Genomic DNA, 20,944 nt, shown 5'->3' on the forward strand with positions numbered 1-20,944 from the left:
GTTGGGGATACTGCCTGAGCTATCAAGTTCTTACTTTCTTCTGTCTTTTGAACACATCAAAAGTTCAAGGATTGTATTACATTGAATCAGATTTTCTATGCAGAGGTTACAAAATCTAGTAACTGTTGTTAATTGTTACCATAAGACTGTTCTTTAAGCTTCTTGCAGACCCTAAAGCTGCATGAATTCCCCTTCCTCTGGCACAGGCACCGTGGTTCCCAGATGATGCTGCAGGAATGCTCCCCAGTCCCTTGCTGCATTAATGACCAGCCCATGCACTGTTTGTGGCCCCAAAGCAGCAGGGACCATCAGCAGTGCCCTGGGTCAGCTCAGGTGTGCTGGCCCTTTGCTGGCCAAGGTCCTGTGGCAGGAGGGGCTCTGAGGGGGCCCAGCCCCTCACTGCCACCGCTGAAGGGCTGTGGAAGGAGTGCTGTAGTGCCAAAGCACAGCTCCACAGCTCCCATGGGCTGCAGTGGCTTTTGCATGAGGAGTTAGGAGAGATCTGCCAACAGAAGTGGTGTCACCGGGGCAGCAGGTGAGTGGATGCTCTCAGTGCAAGAGGAGCTGGGTTGCAATTGCTGGCTGCTCTTTTTGCTCTTTTTCTTTAAAAAAAAAAAGAGAACACAAAGCAGTGGTTGGCAGAGCTGGGATAATGAATGTTTTCTCAGTAAGGCAGTCTCTAATTAGCAAGGAGGAAAGGATTATCTCTGGAATGTTTCCTTCGCTTCTTTCTAGAAGATGCTGCTGCCATTTTTTTCTGGTTGCACAAAACCTGCTGGCAGTGGGAGCTGTGCTGTAGCCCTGTACAGATGTGCTGTAGCCCTGTACAGCTGTGCTGCAGGGAGGCTTTCCTTGAACCCCCATCAAGAATGTGCCACGTGAGATGCAGTTCCTGTGTGCGCCCTCAGTGGGGTCAGGTATAGGTGGGGGTCCCAAAGCTCCTGTGCAGGTGAGCAGGTGGGTCCTTGGTGGTGCCAACTGCCAGTGCCACGTGCCACTCCTGCTTCACTCTGCAGCCCACCAGCAGGGCCATGGCTCACTGGGGTGCCAGGCTCGATTTGTTGGAGCTTTTTGCTGAAAATATCAGCTTTTAGGTTTGATTATTGGTATTATGCAATGAAAAACATTAAGTGAAAAATCTCACAATGACACTTTTAAAAGAGTCAAGATGTTGTCTGAGGCACAAAGACAGAAATGCAGGTGTGTGATTGGTAGCATTGCACCTTCATCCTTTGGAGCTCTGGCTGTTGTGCATTGATCAGGTCCCTCAGGGGACCCTGTGAGAAAGTATCTCGGGAAATCATAATAACTGTTGGTATGTGCATGTAGCCAGTGCCATTTAAACCTTTCAGTAATTCCAGTCTCACTTTAAGGCATTTTACTTGGCATTGAAGCAATTGTTTTTTATATGCAATCCTAATTCACATCACAGAAGGACCAAAAAATCCCGATCTGCTGTTGTCAGCCTTTTACTTGTGCTCGGGTATATCCTGCTGTGGCACAATCGACTGTGTGAGCTACTTGCAGCAGCACCACTGCTTGAAAGAGGAAGGAAAAGGACATGGGGATTTTGGGGTACATCTGGGAGAAGTTCTGCCTGGTGCAACCCTGGTTTTTCATGCATAGCCCAGAGAGTTCCTCCACTCTGCTGTTCTCGGAATGAACAGGCTGCCAGTCCCAGGCAGGGCATCGGGTCCTGGCAGTGAGAGCTGCTGCTCCTCCTCCCACCCAGCTCTGGCTGCTCTTGGCTCCTTGTACAGCAGCAGTGGCTGCTGCAGTGAAGTGATAGAAGTCCAATTTGTATTGCTCAGCATCAGTTGTCCCTTTGGTATGTCACTGACATTTCCCTGAGGAAAATCCAGATGCAGTGGTTGCTGCAGAACCTTGTGAGAGATTCATTGTTGGTCAGGTGCGGAACTCAGCTCCTGATAATCGACAGCATGATGTTTTAATTTTATTTTTTTTAAGATGTTATGGTGTTTTTTATTTTGGAAAGGTCTGAGACCAATGAAAAGCAGGAATTAATCTTGCCTCCTTCCTCTAATGCTTTCCTGGCAGCCCTGGGTTTGGTGTCTGCTGCAGCCTGGGTTCCTGCAGAGCTGACAGCTCTTGACGTGTGTCAGGTGCACATTCACTTAGTTCCAAACTGTTAGTAAATACTGCACAGTTCAAGTTTAAGGCTACAGTCGTATGGCAGGGACCTCAGCTGGCATCTCCTGGTGCTCAGGAGGTTCTTTGTGAACTTTGCTGTCTGAAGGTGAGCAAGGGACTTGTCATAAAATGAGAAGGAGTGTCCTCCATCAGTGGTTCCCGGTCTGTCCCATGCAGGGCTCTGTGCTGAGGGCAGTGGGAAGGAGCACGTGGCCTCTGAAGGGCTGTTTGGTGTCAGATGTGCTCTGGAGGGTGCCTTGCCGCCCCTGTCCCGCTGCTCAATCCCTGTCTGGTCTCCCTGGCTCAGCCATGGATCCAGGGGACTCCCGACGCCCCAGTGCCCCGGAGCTCTGGAGCTGCTGGCACGGGTGTGTGCTGGTGCAGGATGGGCTGTGGGGTGCAGGTGCTGGGCGAGCTGGTCTCCCTGCTCCCTCCCTGCCCTGGAGGGGCCCCGGCAGCCTGGGAGGGAGCAGAGGGTGAGACACTGGGCTGAGCTGGGACGAGCAGCCCTCGGTGGGGAGGGAGGAGGGACTGATGGCTGATGCTGCTGAAAATTTGCTGCCTTTTTCTCCCACCTCCCTAATGCAAACAGATGGTTTCTGTATCTGAGGTCCCCACACACCCTTTGGCCTCTCTCCTCTCTCCTCCCTCCTGCAAGAGCTGGGGTTGTCCCAGGTTCTTCCAGCCCCCTCCCCGTGGAGTGGGGAGGCACGAGAGGGTCTGTGAGGTGCCCCAGGGCTGTGGCCCACCCACAGAGGGAGGTGAGGAGAAGGTTCTCATAACTGGAGAAGCACTGCCGGCTTCCGTGTGTCTGGGGCTGGTGCCTGAGACTGAATTAGTAACACCAGCCAGAGGTTACCTGAGTTTCCTGGTTTCCCTTTTTAAAGATTGCAGAATCTACTTTAAAAAGATGGAAAAAAGTGTGAAATGCTCCCAGTTTACAGATGGAGCACACGTAAGGACAGGGCAGGTGGCTGCAGGCCCTGTAAGTGCACATACAACTCATTTTTTAACACAAACCCTCAAGTTGTGCTGCTCTGTAACCAAGAACAACCTTTTCAATCTGAACTCTCCTTAAAAGACAAAGGTTTTTGCAAGCACCTTAGATATTTCCCAAGCTGCGAGACTCACCAGATCTATAGTCTGTAAGTTGCTCATTCGGAGCTATGTGGTTTTTCCAGTGAACCTGACAAGTTTTAACATGACCTGAGCAAACTATGAAGGAAGAGAACCCTTATTCTGTTAATATAGTGAAAAGAACTCAAGTTTGCTTTCCTGTACTGCAAGAGGTGAAAAGGAATATGGTACAAACCCTTTTATAGCAAATTCAGATCTTGTAGTTACTTAATCTTACTTTATGTGAGTTAAGCTCTGCCAGGAAGCGAGTTACTGAAACCATGGACCCGCCTCACTTTGAGTCGTATCTTAGAAGGAAAGATTTAGTAGAACCCCATTTTTTTGCCACTGGGAATAAGGTAACAAGTACCATGTACAGAATGAATAAAAGGTTGATAAAGTCGTGCTATTTTGAGAACTTTTCATACTTTTAATTGATCCGATATTCAGTATATGGTTCCAAGTCTGGTTTTCAGCAACTGCATCTTAATTCCTGTTGTCTTTTCACTCAAGGGTGGTTAAGAGCAAGTAGAGTCACTGAACAATTTATCGAACGCTTTCCGACGGTCAGAGCTCACTTACCTGTCACCATCATTGCCTTTGGCTTGTCTGGGAGCTGCATCCCGAAAACGCCTCAGATTCCTCCAAAACGCATCTCGAAACTACAGCAGGCAGGAGAGTATTTCCCGGGAGAAGGTAGCTGAACAAACCATGTCTGGCAGTAAGATTTTTGGCTTCCGATGGCGCTTTTTTGTGATACCTGATCAGAGAGTCAAAATTCCCCTGGCCAGGAGCAACTGGAGCGACTGGCTTTCTCATTCCCGGGAATGACTCACATGCCAGGGTAGGAGAGCGCGCTCCCGCTCACTTCCTGGCTCCAGAGCAGCTGGGGCGCCCGGGACACAGACGGTGATTCACCTGGAGGTGGGTTCGTGCTGGGAAGGCAGAGCCCGGGCGCGGGAGACGCCGGGAGCCTGCAGTGGTGTTCTGTGCTGCCCGGGCTGCCCTGCCTCTGCCCTCCGGGGCAGGCAGGGGCTGCGGGGGGAGTGGATTGAACGTGATCCTGAAAAATCTGGGGCTGGATAGATGCAAATATTTGCTAATCGAGATTATCATATCAGTTATTAATTTGACTGTATTTAGACATCTTTGTGCTCTGAACAGATCCTCTCTTCTAAACAGCGTGTAGATCAAAGCAGAATGCTACGCCTGTCACTCAGTGTTGCAGCTGAAATGACTGGAGTGTGTTTCCTGCTGTGATGATCCTCAGGACTGACCAAGCCCACTGCCTCTCACAGCACTGCCTTCAGTGGTCCTGGCTCTACACACGATCAGGCTATTTAGTGCCTTAAGAGCATTGAAACAATCATGGGACAAAATTGGGGCAGTTCTGTTGGGACACAATTCTGCTTTGTGTCAGTGGAGGATCAAGTGGGTAATTTTGTATTTCTGTCACCTTCTTTAAAAGAAAGCAAATACCTATCTCCCTTGTTAAAAATTATGAGAAAACAAAAAATAATATCAGTGCTCTGAGAGCAGTGGCTGCCGAGGCCCTCTTCTGTGTGTCTTGTCTGCACTTCTCCAGACACATTTCTCTTATTTCCCCCCCGAAGATCTGAGGGACTGAGCCCCCAGCCCCTCTCTGCTGACACTGGACACCCCTCGGTGCCCCATCACTGCACGGAGCCTGCGAGGGGCCGAGTGAGCAGGACCTCCCCTGCAGTGGTGAGCAGCTTCCTCTGGCCTGTGTCCAGGGAACCCTGTGCTAAATCCCAGGTTTCTACAGTGGGCAGACTGTAACATTCCCTCTTGCCTCAGCACCTCTCCCTTGAATCAGGCACAGTCACTGATCACAGGAGGCTTCTGGCACAGCTTGCCTTTGCAGACTGGCTTTTGCAAGGCAAAGCAGACCATGCAGATGAAGTTGTAGGAACACGGGTCCACTCTGTTATGTTTTCAGCTTTATTACCACAAGCTGCCAAACTCATCCCAGGAGCTGGATATTCTGACATTAGGGGATGGTCCCTGTTGCAGGCATCCCCTGAGGATGGAGGAGGCTTCCTCTGTGGTCAGGAAGAGGAGACTTTTCCTCTCTCAGACCTTGCATGTGACTGTGTAGGACCGTGTGTGCCAGCTTCCATTTCAGCTGCTTTTGGCTGTCCCTTGTGCTTCAGGGTTTGGCAGGTGCTTCTATTTTGTTCCCCTTCCAGCTGCTTGTTGGAGATACGGGAGCAAAAGTCAGAGGGTATGTAGGGGGTTTGTACCCTCCTGGAACAACCTGCTACACACTTGCCTTGTGCTGTGCGTGAGACCGTGTGCTCTGGAGCGAGCGCTGGGCTGTGGAGCACAATTCCTGCATCCTGGTGGGGGGCACAGTTTGGCCTTGGTGTGGTGTGGCTGCTCCTGTGTCCTGAGGCCTGTGAGCTGTGATCCAGACACAGCACAACAGCACATGATGGCTACATTCATGTTGTCGTTCTTCAGGCACTTGCCGGTGCTGGTGGTCCCTCAGGCTGGGCTCTAAGAACCAGCACAGCAGGATGTGCTATGGAGGAGGGAAGAAGTTGGAAGTGAGAACTGAAAGGTTTAAAAAATATAACTTAATCTCTTACAGAGACCGAGTGTTTATGAGCCAGCACTCTGGGAATGAAGTGCACACACCAAAGCTGGTGTGTGAGTAGTGGTCAAATAACAAATAAAATCTACACCAGAATGGGGTTTTGGCTTGTTTGATTTTTGAATGTTGTGCAATGACACATTAATTTGTCTTTAAAATCCCTGTATTTTGGTGCCTCAGCAAAACTCGATGGGTTAGAACCCAGTGCCCTGGCATCCCCAGGCAGGCTCCAGCGCAGACGTGTTGTTGGCTGCTCCCAGGCTGGAGCAGGTCAGGACGAGCTGACACACGAAACGGGGGGAGTTTGTCGTAAAAACGGCGCGGGAGAAACGCGAAGCTCTGATGTAAAGAAAAGCTGAAGGTAACCTGTAACTTCACTATTGTTCACATTATTTAAAGGCTGGATGTCCCTTGTTGTGTTCTGGTGATTAGAGAGCAACTCTCAGATTTCATAAGAACCTGAACAACGTTATTACAACAATTACTGTGTTGCTTCATTCTAAAACTCCTTCACTGCCATATTTAGCAATACAAACTGCAGGGTTATGTTAAAGCAGATTCACCACCTGGGTAATGCACAGGACAGGCTGTTTCTGTTTTTTAAGCAGAAAAGTGGCAGCAGGGCCAGAGCTTGCGACACGGGGAGGATTCTCCAGCATTACACGTGCAGATGTGAAGGTGCTTTTGTCAGGGGAAGTGTCCTGGAAGAGCTGATACTTCTCCTTTCCTGTAGTGGATTACTGCAGTCACTGTGTGATGACTGTCACTAACAGGGAAGGAAGGAGGAAAGGAGCTAATTCAGAACTGACTTTAAAAGCTCAGTCCTTTTTCTCTCGCTCCTCAAGTTCCTCACAGCCTGAAGTTCCCAGCCTTGGCTGTCTGATTCCAGCTGTAGGCTCAAGCCTGTCCCGGTGCCTTCGGTCCTCCCGTGCTGGCTCTGTGCATGTGCTTTCAGATGGGTCATGCCTTGACTGCTCAGCTTGGCTTCCCAGCTCTGATTCAGGATGCAAATTGTTTGTTTGCATTTCTAATTAAAGCACTGCTGTGTGCTATGAGAGCTTTCTCAGTACTCAGGTTGTAGGCTGGGGGGATATGTATTGCTGTGCTGAGGGTCAGGACACGGATGAAGAGCTGAGTTTGTCTTTGGGCACTCAGGAATTACTGTGCTGTCCCATCGAGGAGAGGCGGGCTGAGGCCTCGATGGTGTGTGTGTTAGGCAAGGGTATAAAATACTTCCCTTATGTGAAACACAAGTAAAGTGCAAAATACAAAGAAATTTATGTAAGCCCTTGTGTACCCAAATAAGTGATTTCCTACCAAACTTGACTTCTGAGTGCCCTGTAGCTTTCCTTTCAGCACCTGAATGACCTGTAGAGGTGTTAAGGATAAGTGTCAGTAGTTTCTGTGTGAATCCTGGCCCATGGGAGCCTGGGACAAGGGTCATCTCTCCGAACAGGTTGAAGGCCTGGTGCCAGTTTCCAGTTTCTAGGTTGTCTGGAGTGAGGGCAAGCCATGCAAGGGAACATTTGGCTGTGGGAAGGGCGAGCCCTGCTGCTGCCTCCTGGTGTGATGGGCTGGAGTGAGCACAGGTACGGTGGGAATGGTGTGTTTGCTGTCCTGTACAGCTGCTGTATCACTGAACACAAGGGTTTCTCTTGGGTCAGCTCCAGCCTCTTCTAGTTGGGTTGGGAGAAAAATCAGATTTGGAGAAATGGTGACTGTTGTATTGAGTACACTGGTAAACTTTGCTGAATTCTATAAATCTCTTGGCTGCACTGAAGGAATCTGGGGAGCCCAATGAAGCAGTTCTGTGGCATGCTGCTGTACTCCCTCCCTGTGCTCTGGGGCTCCTGGTTCCAAGGGAGGTCTGTTCTCTAAACATGTCTCCCTTTGGATCAGGTGTAAAACATAAAAACATAAAACTGAGTATTTCTTTGAGCCTTAAAAAGCAGAGACCTAAACTGTGAGGCATTTTAACTGTTGTGATTTTTACTCCATCTGGAGGCAGGGATCTAAAAATTTGCAGAAAAACATGCAAAATCCCAAGTCTTAGAATTCAGGGCCTTTTCCCCCCCTAAGTAGATCAACAGGTGTCCTGTCCTTGCAGTCACCTTCTATTCTCTGCTACAGTTTGGTAACTTTGGCTCCCTTTTACCTACCTAAGAAACAGCAGCTGAAAAACAGATGATTAAGACTCCTCAGAAACCTTTGGCACACCCCTTATTTACGGAGCAACTCAGCCCATTTTGAGGTCACACCCACCCCGCTCACAGGCTCTCAGCACAGAGCTGGGGGAGCTGCCAGTGTGTGTGTGCACGGCATTAGATGGGCATCAATCACAAGCAGTAGAAATCAGAAAATAAAAGAAATTTCCACACTGGAATAAGTTTTCTTACTTCACCATTTTCTTCTTTTCTCCCTGCCACACTGCTCGGTTTTCCACTGTAAATGCAGAGCTGGATGTCAGTGCTGGGAGTGCTGGGGACCTGTGTGTTGCCTGTGCCAGTGGGATTCAGGGGGAAGAAGGAGGACTGAGCTGCAGAGGTTTGTCCTGGCTTCTCCCCTCACACATCCAAGGTTCAGGAGCACAGATGTCAGTGGGCACCTGCCTGGTGGAAGGTCACATCTGTTTTACAGACCCCTTCTCCCGGTGTTTAGCCCCTCTGTTCATTTCCACACTGTGTCGATAGGCCGAGAGGAACATCTCCGGCCTCCTGTATATTCCTTTAAGCAGTTGCTAAAGTGATGACTATTTCAGCAGCTAAGAATTCAATGTATTTACTTTTCCTAAAGGAGCAAAGTTAGTTCTGTTAACACTGTATGTGTGTGGGGAGAGAGGAATTAATTCCTGAATAGCATTTAATCCCAAGAGCAAGACAATGGCTGAGATAACACTGATTTATGGGGAAATTCATAACCAACTGGAAGCTGACTGGGGATTAGTTCAGTTTCCAGCTATAAAAGGGTGTTACAGCTGTGGATGGTATGTAACACGCCTGGTAGAGGAGATGTAGTGGGTAGAAGTTGCTAAATAAGACATACATCTCCCTGTGTGGCAGAGGCTGGGGAACCCCAAAGGCAGATGTAATTAATGCACAGTAATCTAAAACAGCTTTGAAAAAAGCAGGCTGTATGGAGCAACCTGCTGGATTGGATTAGGCTGCTGTAAATAATGAATTTCTAAAAATAGCAGTGAAGTGGTGATCAAAGTGTCTGGCACGTGTGAGAGAGCACAAAGCTGTCAGGAGAGCTGGAGGAGAAGGGGTGATTGGGGATAAGTGACATGGCTGCTCTGCTTTGGAGAGTTGGAACCAGTAAGTGGTTGGTGTATATTTCATGTCTTAAAATAGTGCCATAAGTTCCAGGATTTTGGGTTAGAAAGTAGTTTCTCTCCAGTCACAGCCTGTGTGGGATAGCCAAGGAGGAGCTCTGTGAGTGGTGCAGTGAGCCGGGTGGAGAGGGTCAGGCAGTGTTCCTTGCTCCCTTCTCTTGCTCTGTTGTTGGGACTGGGAAGGGTAAATGTGCCACCAAGGGGGACATCTCTGAGTGTTCCCCTCTGGTGAGTGGTAGGGTGGGGGTGAGCACCAGCAGCTCTGGGGTGCCCTTTGTGGGGATGCAGTCCTGGGTGCTCTACTGGCCTGGATGAGGAGTGTGCCCTGGGTGTTGCCAACACTGTCCTCCACCACAGTGCTGCTGGGAGCAGAGGGAAGAGCTTTTTGCCCACTGAGGCTGACCAGTGAGTGTACATAGAAAACCCATTTTGCTGTTTTTATTAAGTATTAATATTACAGTGCAGCCACCCTTTTGTTTTCTCCAGCAGAGGTAAACCAAAACTATTTTCCAAGTTCTCTATGAGCACGCAGAGTAGAGTGTGCAGCTTCAGAATCAAGACTCGGTAGGAGACACTTGTGTGTCCAGTTCAGTTTTTGGGTTTCTATAAAATGCTCTCCGACGGGTCTTTACTCTCCTGCATAACACCTTCTCCACGAAGGGCTTGCACAGGACCATGTAGATCAGGGGGTCCATGCAGACGTTGGTGGCCGCCAGCCACAGTGTGCTCTCTTTGGCCACGAAGAGCTGCTTCTGCAGGGCACAGTCCACGTGGGCAGTTGTTTGGCTCAGAGTGTAGGGGACCCTGCTGAAGTGGAAGGGGGCAAAGCACAAGAAGAACACGGTAAAAATGATGAATACTTTCCCCTTGATCCGTTTTTCCCTTTTGTTGTCTTTCTTCTGCGTTTTTATGTATGACTCATATACCTTTTTGGTGATAATTATATAAAATAGCAACATGAGGATGAGGACAGTCCAGAAGATGAACTGACAGATATAGCTGACGGCTTCATGCCACTTGAGTCCGAGGTAGCTCTTCAAGGAGGCACACTTCCTCACGGACTGGGGCGTCGCTGTCTTGTTGGATAAGATTGTGTTGGGCAGAGAGAGAACAAGGAAGAAGAGCCAGACCAGACCTGTGAGGATCTTTGCTGAGGTCGGGTTTTGCACCCAGAACTTCCCAAAAGGTCTCACAATCTTGAGAAATCTGTCAAAAGCAATGAGCCCGAGTAGCACTATGCTAATGTACATGGTGTCATAGAACACGACGGCTGAGAAGCGACAGACAAAGGCTTTGAGCTGCCACGGTCCCAGGCCAGAGTCTGTCAGGATCTTCAGAGGAAGCATCAGGGTCATTATAAGATCTGAAACTAAGATATTTTTCAAGTAGACGATGAAGGTTGATGTGCTTGGAATGTGGCAGAAAGCCCAGCAAGCCAGGCTGTTCAGTGTGAGTCCCAGGAGGAAGACGAGCGTGTACAGCGCTGGGAAGAGCAGGCGGGTGACGCTGGTGTCGCGCTGGCACGGGGGGGAGGAGGGAGCTCCGCTGGTGTAACCCACAGTGCTCGTGTTGGCAGGGTCTCCCATCGCTGGAAATAGACTTGATGAAAAGGAGAGAGAAAGCACAAAACATAACTTTCTGCGTTTAATGTTACGTGCTCCTTACGGGGATGGCAGGTTTGCACGAACAAACAAAAAACCCGAGCGTGCGTTACACAGACTGGCCAATTTCTCCTGTGGTTCATAGAAAATCTGAATCTTTGCCCAAGTTTAGGTTGTTTACAAACTAACATCCACTGAAAAGTTAAAATGGTACATACTCATAGCATTTCCGAGGTCAGATGCACACTGGTGGTTATCAGCCCCGAGCACCCCATCACGCCCCGAATGCTCCGGCCGTGCCGGTACCTGAGCAAACCTGCAGCAGCTGTTGCAGAGGCCTCCGTGGCTGTCCCCGGATCATCCACTGTTCCTCCGCCAACAGAAGCCTTGAGCAAAGTATTAAAAAAGGGGAAATGAGTAGAAAGAAGAGATCTTTTTCTGGTGGTGTGGTGTGTGGTTTCCTTCCTCATTTTCATGTGTCACCAAGTTAGTTAATCATGCTTTCTCTCTTCCCTTTGCTCTGCATGAGAAAGCACACTGCCTTCTCCTAAACTGGTAAAGGAAGCGTGACTCCATCCCTCAAGACAGACACATTTCTGGGTTTGTGTGTATGCAGGACAGACCTGCTGCTCCTGCTCTGGGTATTCTGATTTGGCTCCTTTAGAGATGTGGGATGAACAAACGCAGAGTATTTCCTGACAGTTTTCCAGGATAATCCTCAAATGTAGCTCCAAGTTGTTGTTTGTGTGTGTGTTCTGGATGGCACTGGTTGTTGTTAATGCGTGACCAGAGTCTGCTCAGAGCCACTTTACAGTGGGTACTCTGTAAATAAACCAGTAAAACTGGTTTATTTTGGTCTGTGTAGCCAGATGATGCCTATGCTGGTTACAGCCACTTTCTGGTCCTGGCAGGAGGTACTGCTGCATGCAAGGCTGTGGATTGATGATGTGTTTGTTAGGTGTAATGCTGGAGTTTGGTGCATTTCTCTGTGAACAGAGCTGTTTGTGCAAGTCTGTTCCTGCCCACTGATGTGACAGCTCTGGCTCTGTGCTCGCTGCAGTGTGGGAAGTGCCTCATGGTCAAGCTGTCCCTTTGGGGCAGGCATGGATGGATTCACCAGATGCTTGGGCTCCAGCTGTGACAGGGAGTCTGTGCATCAGTACCTGATACACTTTGGCTAATGTGGGGGCTGGTGTCAGTGTTAAATGGCTGGGGAGGCTGAAGAGCCTTGAGGATGGCTGGGATGAAGCTCACCCTTGCCACTGCCATCAGTGTGATGTGTCCCTGGCTGCCCAGCCCACCTCCTGTTTGCCCATCAGTGACGGTGTGAAGGTGACACAGTCCACTGCAATGCTCCAGGACTGATGTCCAGTGCAGTGCCTTCTGTGTTTTCTTCCAAAGTGAGCTCTTGATGCTGTTCCCAGCTGTCAAAGGCAGCAGGTACCAGGTACCTCTGTGTGGGTCACAGTGTCTGTGGTGTCTGTTCTCTGAACAGCTCATCAGACCAGGGGAGGCAGCTGCCAGGTAATTGCCACTCTGCCCCTGGGTGTAGGTACAGTAAATATGTGCAATGAGTGCTGGGTGGGAGTGGGGCTTCTGGCACATCCCTCCTGGGCACTAGTGGGAACTGGTTGGCCTGGGGGCCTGGGGGCTGCTGTGGGAGCACATTCCAGGGTGACTGAGCACTGTTTCCAGGGAAATCCTGGTGCTCTGTGCCCTGCAGTGGAACCCAGTTACTGATATTGTGTCAGCTGGGGCAGGGACCAGCATCAGCAGGGCACAAAAGGGTTGGTGGAAGGTTTAACTCATCCTGAGGTTATTAGAGATGCTCAGTGTGGCAGTGAGTGAGCTGCCTTTTAACTTTGGAAATTGGGGTTCAGTGGCAGAAGTGCCCTGGCAGGCAGGGACACGTCCTGGGAAGGGTGGACAGGCGATGGCTTGGGCAGGCCTGAGCTCTGGTGTGGTGGTGACACACTGATTAATTACAGCTGTTTGCAGTGCTGATAAATGAACCACAATTTATTCCAATAGCCCACGGGCTATTTCATGTGTGGTTGTTGTGATACCTGCAGATGTCATGTACCTGAAAATACTTCCCTGGGTTTTTTTCCAAGTTTTCCAATTGCAAAAGGGGAAATGGTTTAATATTTTGTATAGTGCAAAAAGTCTTTGCATATTTTCTAATATAATATATCATTCTCTGTAAAAGTGTACAGTTTTGTTTATTTATGTAGTAAGGGGAAGAATTTGAGGATATAAGTCATATTAAGATAAGCCTGATTATGAAATAATTTCCTCTGACATACAACTATTACAACTATTGGTTATTGGTCAATGGATTAGGAATTGCAAGCACAGAATGAGAAAAGCACAGTGTTATTCTGTTACCAAAAACCTGCACAGACAAATGGCCCCTCTACATCTGGCCTAGGTTTGTTTGTCCGCCAGTTGTGTACCAGGTGACAGCTCCCTGTATTGAAAAATTACATTTAGTGTGGATTTTAGCTGCATTTCCCAGATCTTGTGTTGTCATGGACTTTGCTCTGACCCAAATTTATCTATTTCTGCAAAATCTTGGCAGTTTGTGATCTCATCTGTAGCATTTCATGATTCTCTTTGAAGTTTTCCTCACAGTTCTACCTTTAAGTTCAAGCTACTTCCCTACAGTTCTGACAGGCATGGTGATTGGGGTCACAGGAGGTCCTTTTTGGCAAGGATGGAGGTTGGGGAGACTCCTCTGTTATTCAAGCTTTCTGTTTCTGCAGCCAGTGGTGGTGGTCCCGGGGTGCTCCCGCTTCATCTGCAGGACAATTTCTAAAGAGGTCAGTGAAGCTCTAGATACTCTCCACAGGACTTGTGCTCCTTCCCCCCCCGATGAGGTGGAAGGCCAGGAAGGGGCGTGGGGACCCCTGAGCTCTAGACGGGCGTCTCGTCCGTGTCGTCCCCTTCGTTCTGCTCCTGGGTCCGTGTCCCGAGCCCCGGCAGCGCCGTGTGCCTGCGCAGAGTGCCCAGCAAGGACTTCCTGAAGGACTTGCAAAGGAAAAAGTATATGAATGGGTCCAGGCAGGCATTGAGGGATGTCAGCCACAGCGTGGTCTCCTTCAGGTAGAACAGGGTGTTCTGAGCAGAGCAGTTAAACACGTCTCTTGTTTGGCTCAAGGTGTAGGGGATTCTGGTGAAGTGGAATGGCACAAAACAAATAAAGAACACAGCGATGATGATGAAAACCTTCAGATTGACAGTCTTTTTGGATGCCTTCCCTGTGCATCTTGTCCTTTTATAGGATTTGTAGAGTTCCTTGCTGATGAGGATGTAGCATACCACTATGACTGCTAAATTAACCCAGAAGATGAGCTGGCAAATGTAGTTTACACTTTCGTGCCAGATTAAGCCAAACTCAGATTTGAGGAGAGCACACTTCCTCACGTTCTTGGGTGTTCTCTTCTTGTTAGTTAAAATCATGTTGGGTAACGAAAGAGCAAACATAGATACCCAGATTGCTGTGGAAAGGACCTTGGCAGCCAAAAGGCTCCGTGGAGTTGATGTTCTGAATGGTGAAGTGGCTTTCTGATAGCGATCAATAGTTATCAGACCAAGAAATAAAATGCTGATGTACATGGTGAAGTAGAACACAACCTGGGTGACCTGGCACACGAACCCAGGACCCACGACACCAGCTTTGCATCACTGAGGATTTTGAATGGAAAAGTCAAGATCATGAGAAAGTCAGAAATGACAGTGTTCTTGAGGAAGATGATGAAATTGGATTTACTGGATATTTTGAAGAAGATCCACATTGCCAGGCCGTTCATGGTGATGCCCACCAGGAATAGAAATGTGTACAGCAAAGGGAAGATGACTTGGCTGATCCTGCTGTCGCTGGTACAGTTGCTGTAGTTCCTGGGGGAGCTGAAGTGGGTTGTGGCTTTCATTTGCACTCTGATGTCCCCCCTTCCCTGGAGAAACAAACAGAAAAGAGTGAAATTGTGAACCTCGTCAGTCTGCTTCTAATTTTGTGTTGGGAACAAGTGCATGCAGCCAGTGGGGCCCGAGCTGGGCTGGGGTGACTCTCAGGTGTAGTGATGCAGTTATTTACATGACTATTGTTGTCTGAGCTCTGCCTGTGTAAAACAGGCACTGGAGGAGTTGATGTGCTGTCAGCTCATGCTCAAATCCCTGACATCTGTCTTACAGAGCCACAAAGTTTTATTTCTCCCTCTAAGATAGAAAAAACTGGCTTTTGCTCTGAAGCATGTAACAGGTTCAGCTGCCAAGTGCAATCCCAACAGAACAAGTACTCCCTGAGCATGGACATGTTCTCCCCCCAGAGCCAAGGGAAGTTACCGTGGGCCAAGGGAAGTTCCAGAAGTGGTGGAATTCAGGTGTTCCCTGCCGTGGAAACTGTAAGGGAGGGTCCTTGGCAGTCCTTCCAGCTCTTCAGCGTGGGAGTGGGCAGCAGTGTTCCTGTGGGATCCCTCGGAGCTGGGAGAGGCAGGAGGAGCAGCTGAGCATCCCAATCCTGAGGCTTAGGCTTTCCTCTGGCTGTGAACTGGTTTCTCAGCCAGTGACAATGGCAGATTCCAACAGGTGCACTCAGAGCTTCTGCTTCTGCTTTCTATAGAAGAGAAAGAGAAATAAATAGAAATTTAAAAAATAATTAGTGATTTACTTCCTGCCTTTGTCTGGCTTCCAGAGACTATTTATAAAGAGAGTGGGTATTTGTCAGATTGTGCAACTTTTCTGAGCATAGAGCTGCACTCCTGTCTGCCCCTTTCAGCCTTGTGATTCTTTAGAGTTACTTTTGTACACAGCCTTGTTTTTTAAAACCTTTGAAGTATTTGAAAGAAGTAGTGATTGATTGCTTTGGAAGAGGTTATCACCAAAGGAAATATTTATATCTTATGTAACTTGCAGAGCAGTGCTTCGAGTTTGCAAGTTACATACAGTAACATCAACATTATATGATATATACATTTTGTTGAAAGGCCACTAACAACGAAATAAACTAGACATATTTCAATTTCTTTGGGATGTGCAAGACAGAATTTTAGGACTTGGACTGCATTTTTTTTCTCAGTGGATTTGTACATAGTAAGTGTCACACAATTTCTAAACGTCTGTCTTCCATTTACTGATCTGCTGTGGAATATTGATCCAGGGGACAGTGTGGAGGGTCATCCCCTGGTTCTGTCCTTGTAGATACACACAGAATTCATAACGTCCGATTGAAGTTCCCCCTCTGTGTTTTTACCCCACTCTTCAGTGATCCCTTCTGGCACTGTTTGTCCCTCCTGACAGCCACAGGAGATGTGTTTGTGTTGGAGTCAGTTGTTGTTTCCTGCAGCCTGGGCCGCCCAGGCCGATGACAGGGATGCAGGTGATGGCAGGGACAGGCAGAGAGCCTTCACTTGCTCTTTTCAGGATGAGTCCTCCAGCCACGAGTGTAACCAGCGCATGATTCTCCTCTATGGCGTGGGTAAGGAGCGGGATGACGCGAGGCACCAGCTGAAGAAGATCACCAAAGACATCCTCAAAATCCTGAACAAGAAGAGCACTACAGAAATGGGTGGTAAATGCTCTAAGGCTGCTGTTCAGTCGCCTGTAGTGACCATTGTCTGGAGACATGCACGTTATCCCGTAATTTGGCTTCCCTCCCCTTGGCAGTCCCTGGGGGGTGCTGAGCAGAGCCCCATGGCCCCACAGTGCTTTGGGATGACCAAGGGCTGCCACCACTAGAAATCCCTGTTTTCCATTGTAGCAATTGGCTGCAAACACTTGTGTTGGGCTAAAGCCTGGAATGTGAGTGATCCATGTTCTCACCCTCCTGGTAACAGCGTGTGGCTGTTTTCAGCTTCTCTGGGGTGTCACCTCTGTGCACTGGGATAACCCCGTGGCAGCTCTGACACTGTTTTGTGCTGTTGTGGATCATTATAATGGAAAACTGGAGCTAATAGGGTTTGTATAGTCATGAGTAAAACTTATTAAGGGTTTTATTGTCTTTTAAATCAGTACCAATGGAAAACTGCCAGGGCTCCATTAAATATAAAATGACTGAAATAACCTTTTATATCTGTTCAGTGGGGGACGAAGGGCAGAAGGCCCGGAAGACCAAACCAGAGGCGTTTCCAACCCTGGAGACTGTGTTCACAAAACTACAGCAGCTGTCCTATTTTGATCAACATCAGGTGACATCCCAGGTACTTCCCTTGTGTCAAATTGTGACCTTTTAGCTCTGCTGCAGGGATGTCAAATGGGAAAGAAATCCTGGTTTTTATGAGCATTTTGTATGTATACAAAATAACCTGGTCTAGTGGAAGGTGTCCCTGCCCGTGGCAGAGAGGTGGAATGAGTTGAGCTTTATGGTCCCTTTCAACCCAAATCATTCTGTGATGATGTGATAATTTGTTCTGAAGGACAAGCTTGGTTTTCCTGCTTTGTGTTAGGACTCATAAGTGTGCAAGTGTGTCAGCACAGTTTCATCATTTTGTATGTGTTACTGGTTTTAAGTATGTTCTAATACCAGAGGCTAATATGTGAAACAAATAAAAGAGGTAAATGTTTGACACTTAATTTATAAGACATCTTTTGGTCTGGTCTTTTGAATAAATTTATTACAAGTTTGGTTTATGTGTTTCATTAATGAACTGAAAACCAGTTGAATATTTCAATCAGCTGAAATAAATCACAGTGCAGCAAGATGCGAAGAAAAAGGATTTTTCTGCTTCTTTGAAGCAAACTGCCTCCAGAACAGAAATCAGTGCTGTAGCTGTTGGGAACAGTTTGAGACCCAGCTGTGAAGCAGCAGAACAACCTTTTGTGTGCTGTGAGGTTTGGAAAGGAAGGGCACTGTGCCTGGCTCAGGGACAGGGAGTGACAGGGGTGCTTGTGCCCGGTGTGTGAGTGCTTTTACCTGCACAGTGCTGGCACTCACTGTTGCCACTTGCACAGCAGGATTTTCGGAGTGCTGGTGTACCTGAGGAGCCCTCAGTCACATCTGACTTCCAGAGTTCCCTTTCCCAGATCTCCAGCAATGTCCTCGAGCAGATCACCAGCTTTGCCTCGGGAACGTCGTACCACCTGCCCTTGGCTCACCACATCCAGCTCATCTTCGACCTCATGGAGCCAGCACTGAACATCAACGGACTGATAGACTTCGCGGTGCAGGTGAGCAGAGTTCATCTGGGGAGGTCCTGGGAGGACAAAGCTGTGGTCCATGCTCTGGGAAGCCAGAAAACCCCCAAGAGCTGGACTGCAAATTCCCTCCGTGTGCTCGTGGCTGTTCCAGTTTCCTGCCCTCTCAGAGTGCCGGACACTTCTCCTTCTGCTGTGCTGTGACCGTTGTGGAGAATCAATGGATGCATTTTATTTTTAAATCTTTCAAAATTAACAAAATTCTGGATTGTTTTAGAACAAAGGATTTTAGGATGGGCTTTGCTGTTTCGGACTAAACCACTGTGTCACCCAGTAACGCACCGGGGTGCCTGAAATGCCGTGGATTTCCAAAGAGCTCTTCTGAGGGATGTTTTTTATACTTCAAGCATTTATTTTGCTCCCTCTTCCCCTTGTTCTGTAGTGAGTAAAGAACTGCATTTTTGTTCACCTCACAGTTTTTCCTTAATGTATTTTTTTTTTTTTTTTGCTCCTGTTTTACGTGTTTAACTGGGAAATTACTTTCAGTTTGCTGCTCTTGTGTGTGTTCCCAGCTGCTGAACGAGCTGAGCGTGGTGGAGGCCGAGCTGCTGCTGAAGTCGTCCAGCCTGGCCGGGAGCTACACGCCGGGGCTGTGTGTGTGCATCGTGGCCGTGCTGCGGCGGCACCACGCCTGCCTCCTCCTCAGCTCCGAGCAGACCGCCCAGGTCTTCGAAGGGTCGGTGGCACACACGCCTTCTCAAAGAGGGATTTTGTTCTCTCTTAAGCAAGGAAAGCATTTTGGTTTGGGTGGTTGGAGCAGGTGTTGCAGTGCTGCTGAAGGGCCGTGGGTGAGCTCAGGTGAGCGGGGTGGAGGGCTCAGCTCTGCAGCCTGCACCCACTGCCAGGGGCTGCTGGGATCCTCAGCCCTTGTAGCCTTGGACAAGGGGGTTGTGCCTTCTGATTTCCTGCCCATTTGCCCCGCTCTGCCCTGGGCTCCACAAGTGCCTCTGCCACAGGTGACACCAAATGTCACACGAGCCCCATCGGGCTGTAGATGAAGGTCTGTCGTGTCCCCAGCTGACAGTGGGGTTTATCTGATCTGTGACACATTTGTCAGGTGTGTTGGAACAAACTTGGGATGCTTTTGCGTTTGCAGGTTGTGTGGGGTAGTAAAGCACGTCGTGAATCCCTCTGAGTGTTCCTCCCCAGAACGGTGCATTTTAGCTTACCTGTACGACCTGTACGTGTCCTGCAGCCACCTGAGAAGCAAGTTTGGAGACCTGTTCAGGTGGGTGGTGAAGGGATTGTTCTCACCCCTGCCCACAGACTGATGTGGGCTGCTGTGGTTTCCCTCTGCTTTCCATCCCCTGGAAATCGCCGCTGCCTTTGCAGCTTTAGCTTCACTGATGCAGGTCCTGTGTCCGTGTTTGAGTTTGTGGAGTTTCATGCTTGAATGTTCAGTTTCTTGATTTTTAAATTTAAAAAACATTAGGTTTCCATAAACTGTGTTTTTGGCTTTTACTTTTTAAAGGGGGAGTGGAAACCTTTCAGATGTAAATCCACATCTTGTGAGACTCACAAACCACCTCAGCTGCTGTTTCCCCTCCTGGTTTGTGTACCTGGTTTGGGTTTGCAGAGTTCAGATTTGTGGTTTCATTTCATAGGGAGCAGGAAAGGTGTTCTCAGTAATAATCTTAATATTTTAATAGGTTTACAGATACGTGGGAACAGTAGCATTTAATATGAGAAACGTAATGAAAAAGAAATAAGAAATATAGAAGAACTACAGAAATATCTTAGCTAGCTCTATGTTCATTTTCCCACTTAAAACCTGAAGTTTTAGTAACACAATAAAATTAGCATTTCTATTCATACTAACCTACAGTAGCAAATCAAAATAGCATCTAGCAATATATAGATATACAAGGTATTAAATCATATATTAAATATGTGATACACAGCGCTTGTTTTGAAACACCCTTTTTTGGACAAATGGACTTAGAAATTCCTGAAAACTGTTAATAGAATTTATGTATACGTTTTTAAACAGCTGTGTGTAAGGTAATAGCATTACATTAATTTGATTATTGATTTCCTTGCTTCAGTTGAAACACCCAACTCAGCTGGATGTTCACAGTAACATTTTAAGCTCCTTTTTCACCTGCTGTAAGCCCAGCTCACTCAGGCAATTTGAAGCAATGATAAATTACAATTCAGAATTATGATAAATTACAATTCACATTCACAATGATAAATTACAGTTCACATTTAGAGACTCACCCCCTGTGCATTGCTGTGCTCTGGTCTCCTCTTCAGTGTCTCCTGAGTGGGTGTCAGTGAGGGCACAGCATGTTTGGTTTTGTGTGCTTGGAACAGTTACTAATCTTCCCTAAACTTCCTTTTTTTTAAGTATTCTTTTAACTTTTTTTTTTTTTTTTAAATCTTATCTCCTGACCACTCCCCCAGCACTGCCTGTGGTGCAAGTGCTGTCTCAGAGGCTGCTTTGCTCTGGTGCTCAGTGCTGGTTGGGTTTGGGCCTCCCTTTCTGTGGCCATGGGGTGGCTGTAGGGGAGTGTTGGGGTGTCAGGGCCAGCCCTGTGCCCGTTAGCACCTGGTGGCTTTGGTGGCAGCTGTTTGTGTTCCACGCACTGGATTTCTGTCTCTGCTGCTGTGCTGGCTGTCAGAGCAGAGGGTTAATGTCAGGCACTGCCCTTCTTCTAATTAATTACCCCACTAATGGCCTCGGGCAGGCAGTGACAGGGTCCCAGGGCAGCGACAGGGGGTCCCAGGGCTGCAGGGGCTGCACAGTCACAGGGTGCTGCCCTCCCAGCCCCTGGCCAGACACACTGGTGCTGCTCCCTCAGCTCCCAGCTGCCTTCCAGGCTGCCCAGTGTTTCCTCTCTCTTTTCATCCTGGGGCTGGTGGAGTCCTAAAAAACTCCAAAATTTTCTCGTATTTTAAGTTAATTTAAATTAAGAGATTCTTTTCAGTAATGGG

The 20,944-nt window shown here is 48.3% G+C and overlaps 3 protein-coding genes across 4 annotated transcripts in view; 1 reads left to right on the forward strand and 2 right to left on the reverse strand.

Annotated features, from left to right (window-relative positions):
- MED12L (mediator complex subunit 12L) overlaps nt 1–20,944 on the forward strand; it is a 100,976-nt gene that overhangs the window by 54,831 nt on the left and 25,201 nt on the right. For both annotated transcript variants that reach the window (XM_039389954.1, XM_039389956.1), the window contains exons 16-20: nt 16,238–16,385; nt 16,895–17,013; nt 17,837–17,980; nt 18,520–18,683; nt 19,104–19,235. In XM_039389954.1, the coding sequence (XP_039245888.1) occupies nt 16,238–16,385; nt 16,895–17,013; nt 17,837–17,980; nt 18,520–18,683; nt 19,104–19,235 (707 nt within the window). The remainder of the gene's footprint in view (nt 1–16,237; nt 16,386–16,894; nt 17,014–17,836; nt 17,981–18,519; nt 18,684–19,103; nt 19,236–20,944) is intronic.
- Nucleotides 9,628–12,953, reverse strand: LOC113993111 (P2Y purinoceptor 13). The gene is made up of 3 exons (XM_027730997.2): nt 12,071–12,953; nt 11,123–11,202; nt 9,628–10,814 (listed from the first exon to the last, which is right to left on the reverse strand). Exons 1-3 carry the CDS (start codon nt 12,419–12,421, stop codon nt 9,770–9,772), a joined length of 1,476 nt encoding a protein of 491 aa, XP_027586798.2. The 5' UTR covers nt 12,422–12,953; the 3' UTR covers nt 9,628–9,769.
- P2RY12 (purinergic receptor P2Y12) lies at nt 13,020–20,343 on the reverse strand. The gene is given in 4 exon segments (XM_027731053.2): nt 13,020–14,475; nt 14,478–14,772; nt 15,161–15,431; nt 20,228–20,343. Coding segments are annotated over 2 exon segments (1,014 nt in total). The 5' UTR covers nt 14,749–14,772; nt 15,161–15,431; nt 20,228–20,343; the 3' UTR covers nt 13,020–13,732.

Source organism: Pipra filicauda, unplaced genomic scaffold (genome assembly GCF_003945595.2).
Source record: "Pipra filicauda isolate LSUMZ 115617 unplaced genomic scaffold, ASM394559v2 scaffold78_size3787270_pilon, whole genome shotgun sequence".
In the NCBI taxonomy this organism is placed as follows: Eukaryota; Metazoa; Chordata; class Aves; order Passeriformes; family Pipridae; genus Pipra; species Pipra filicauda.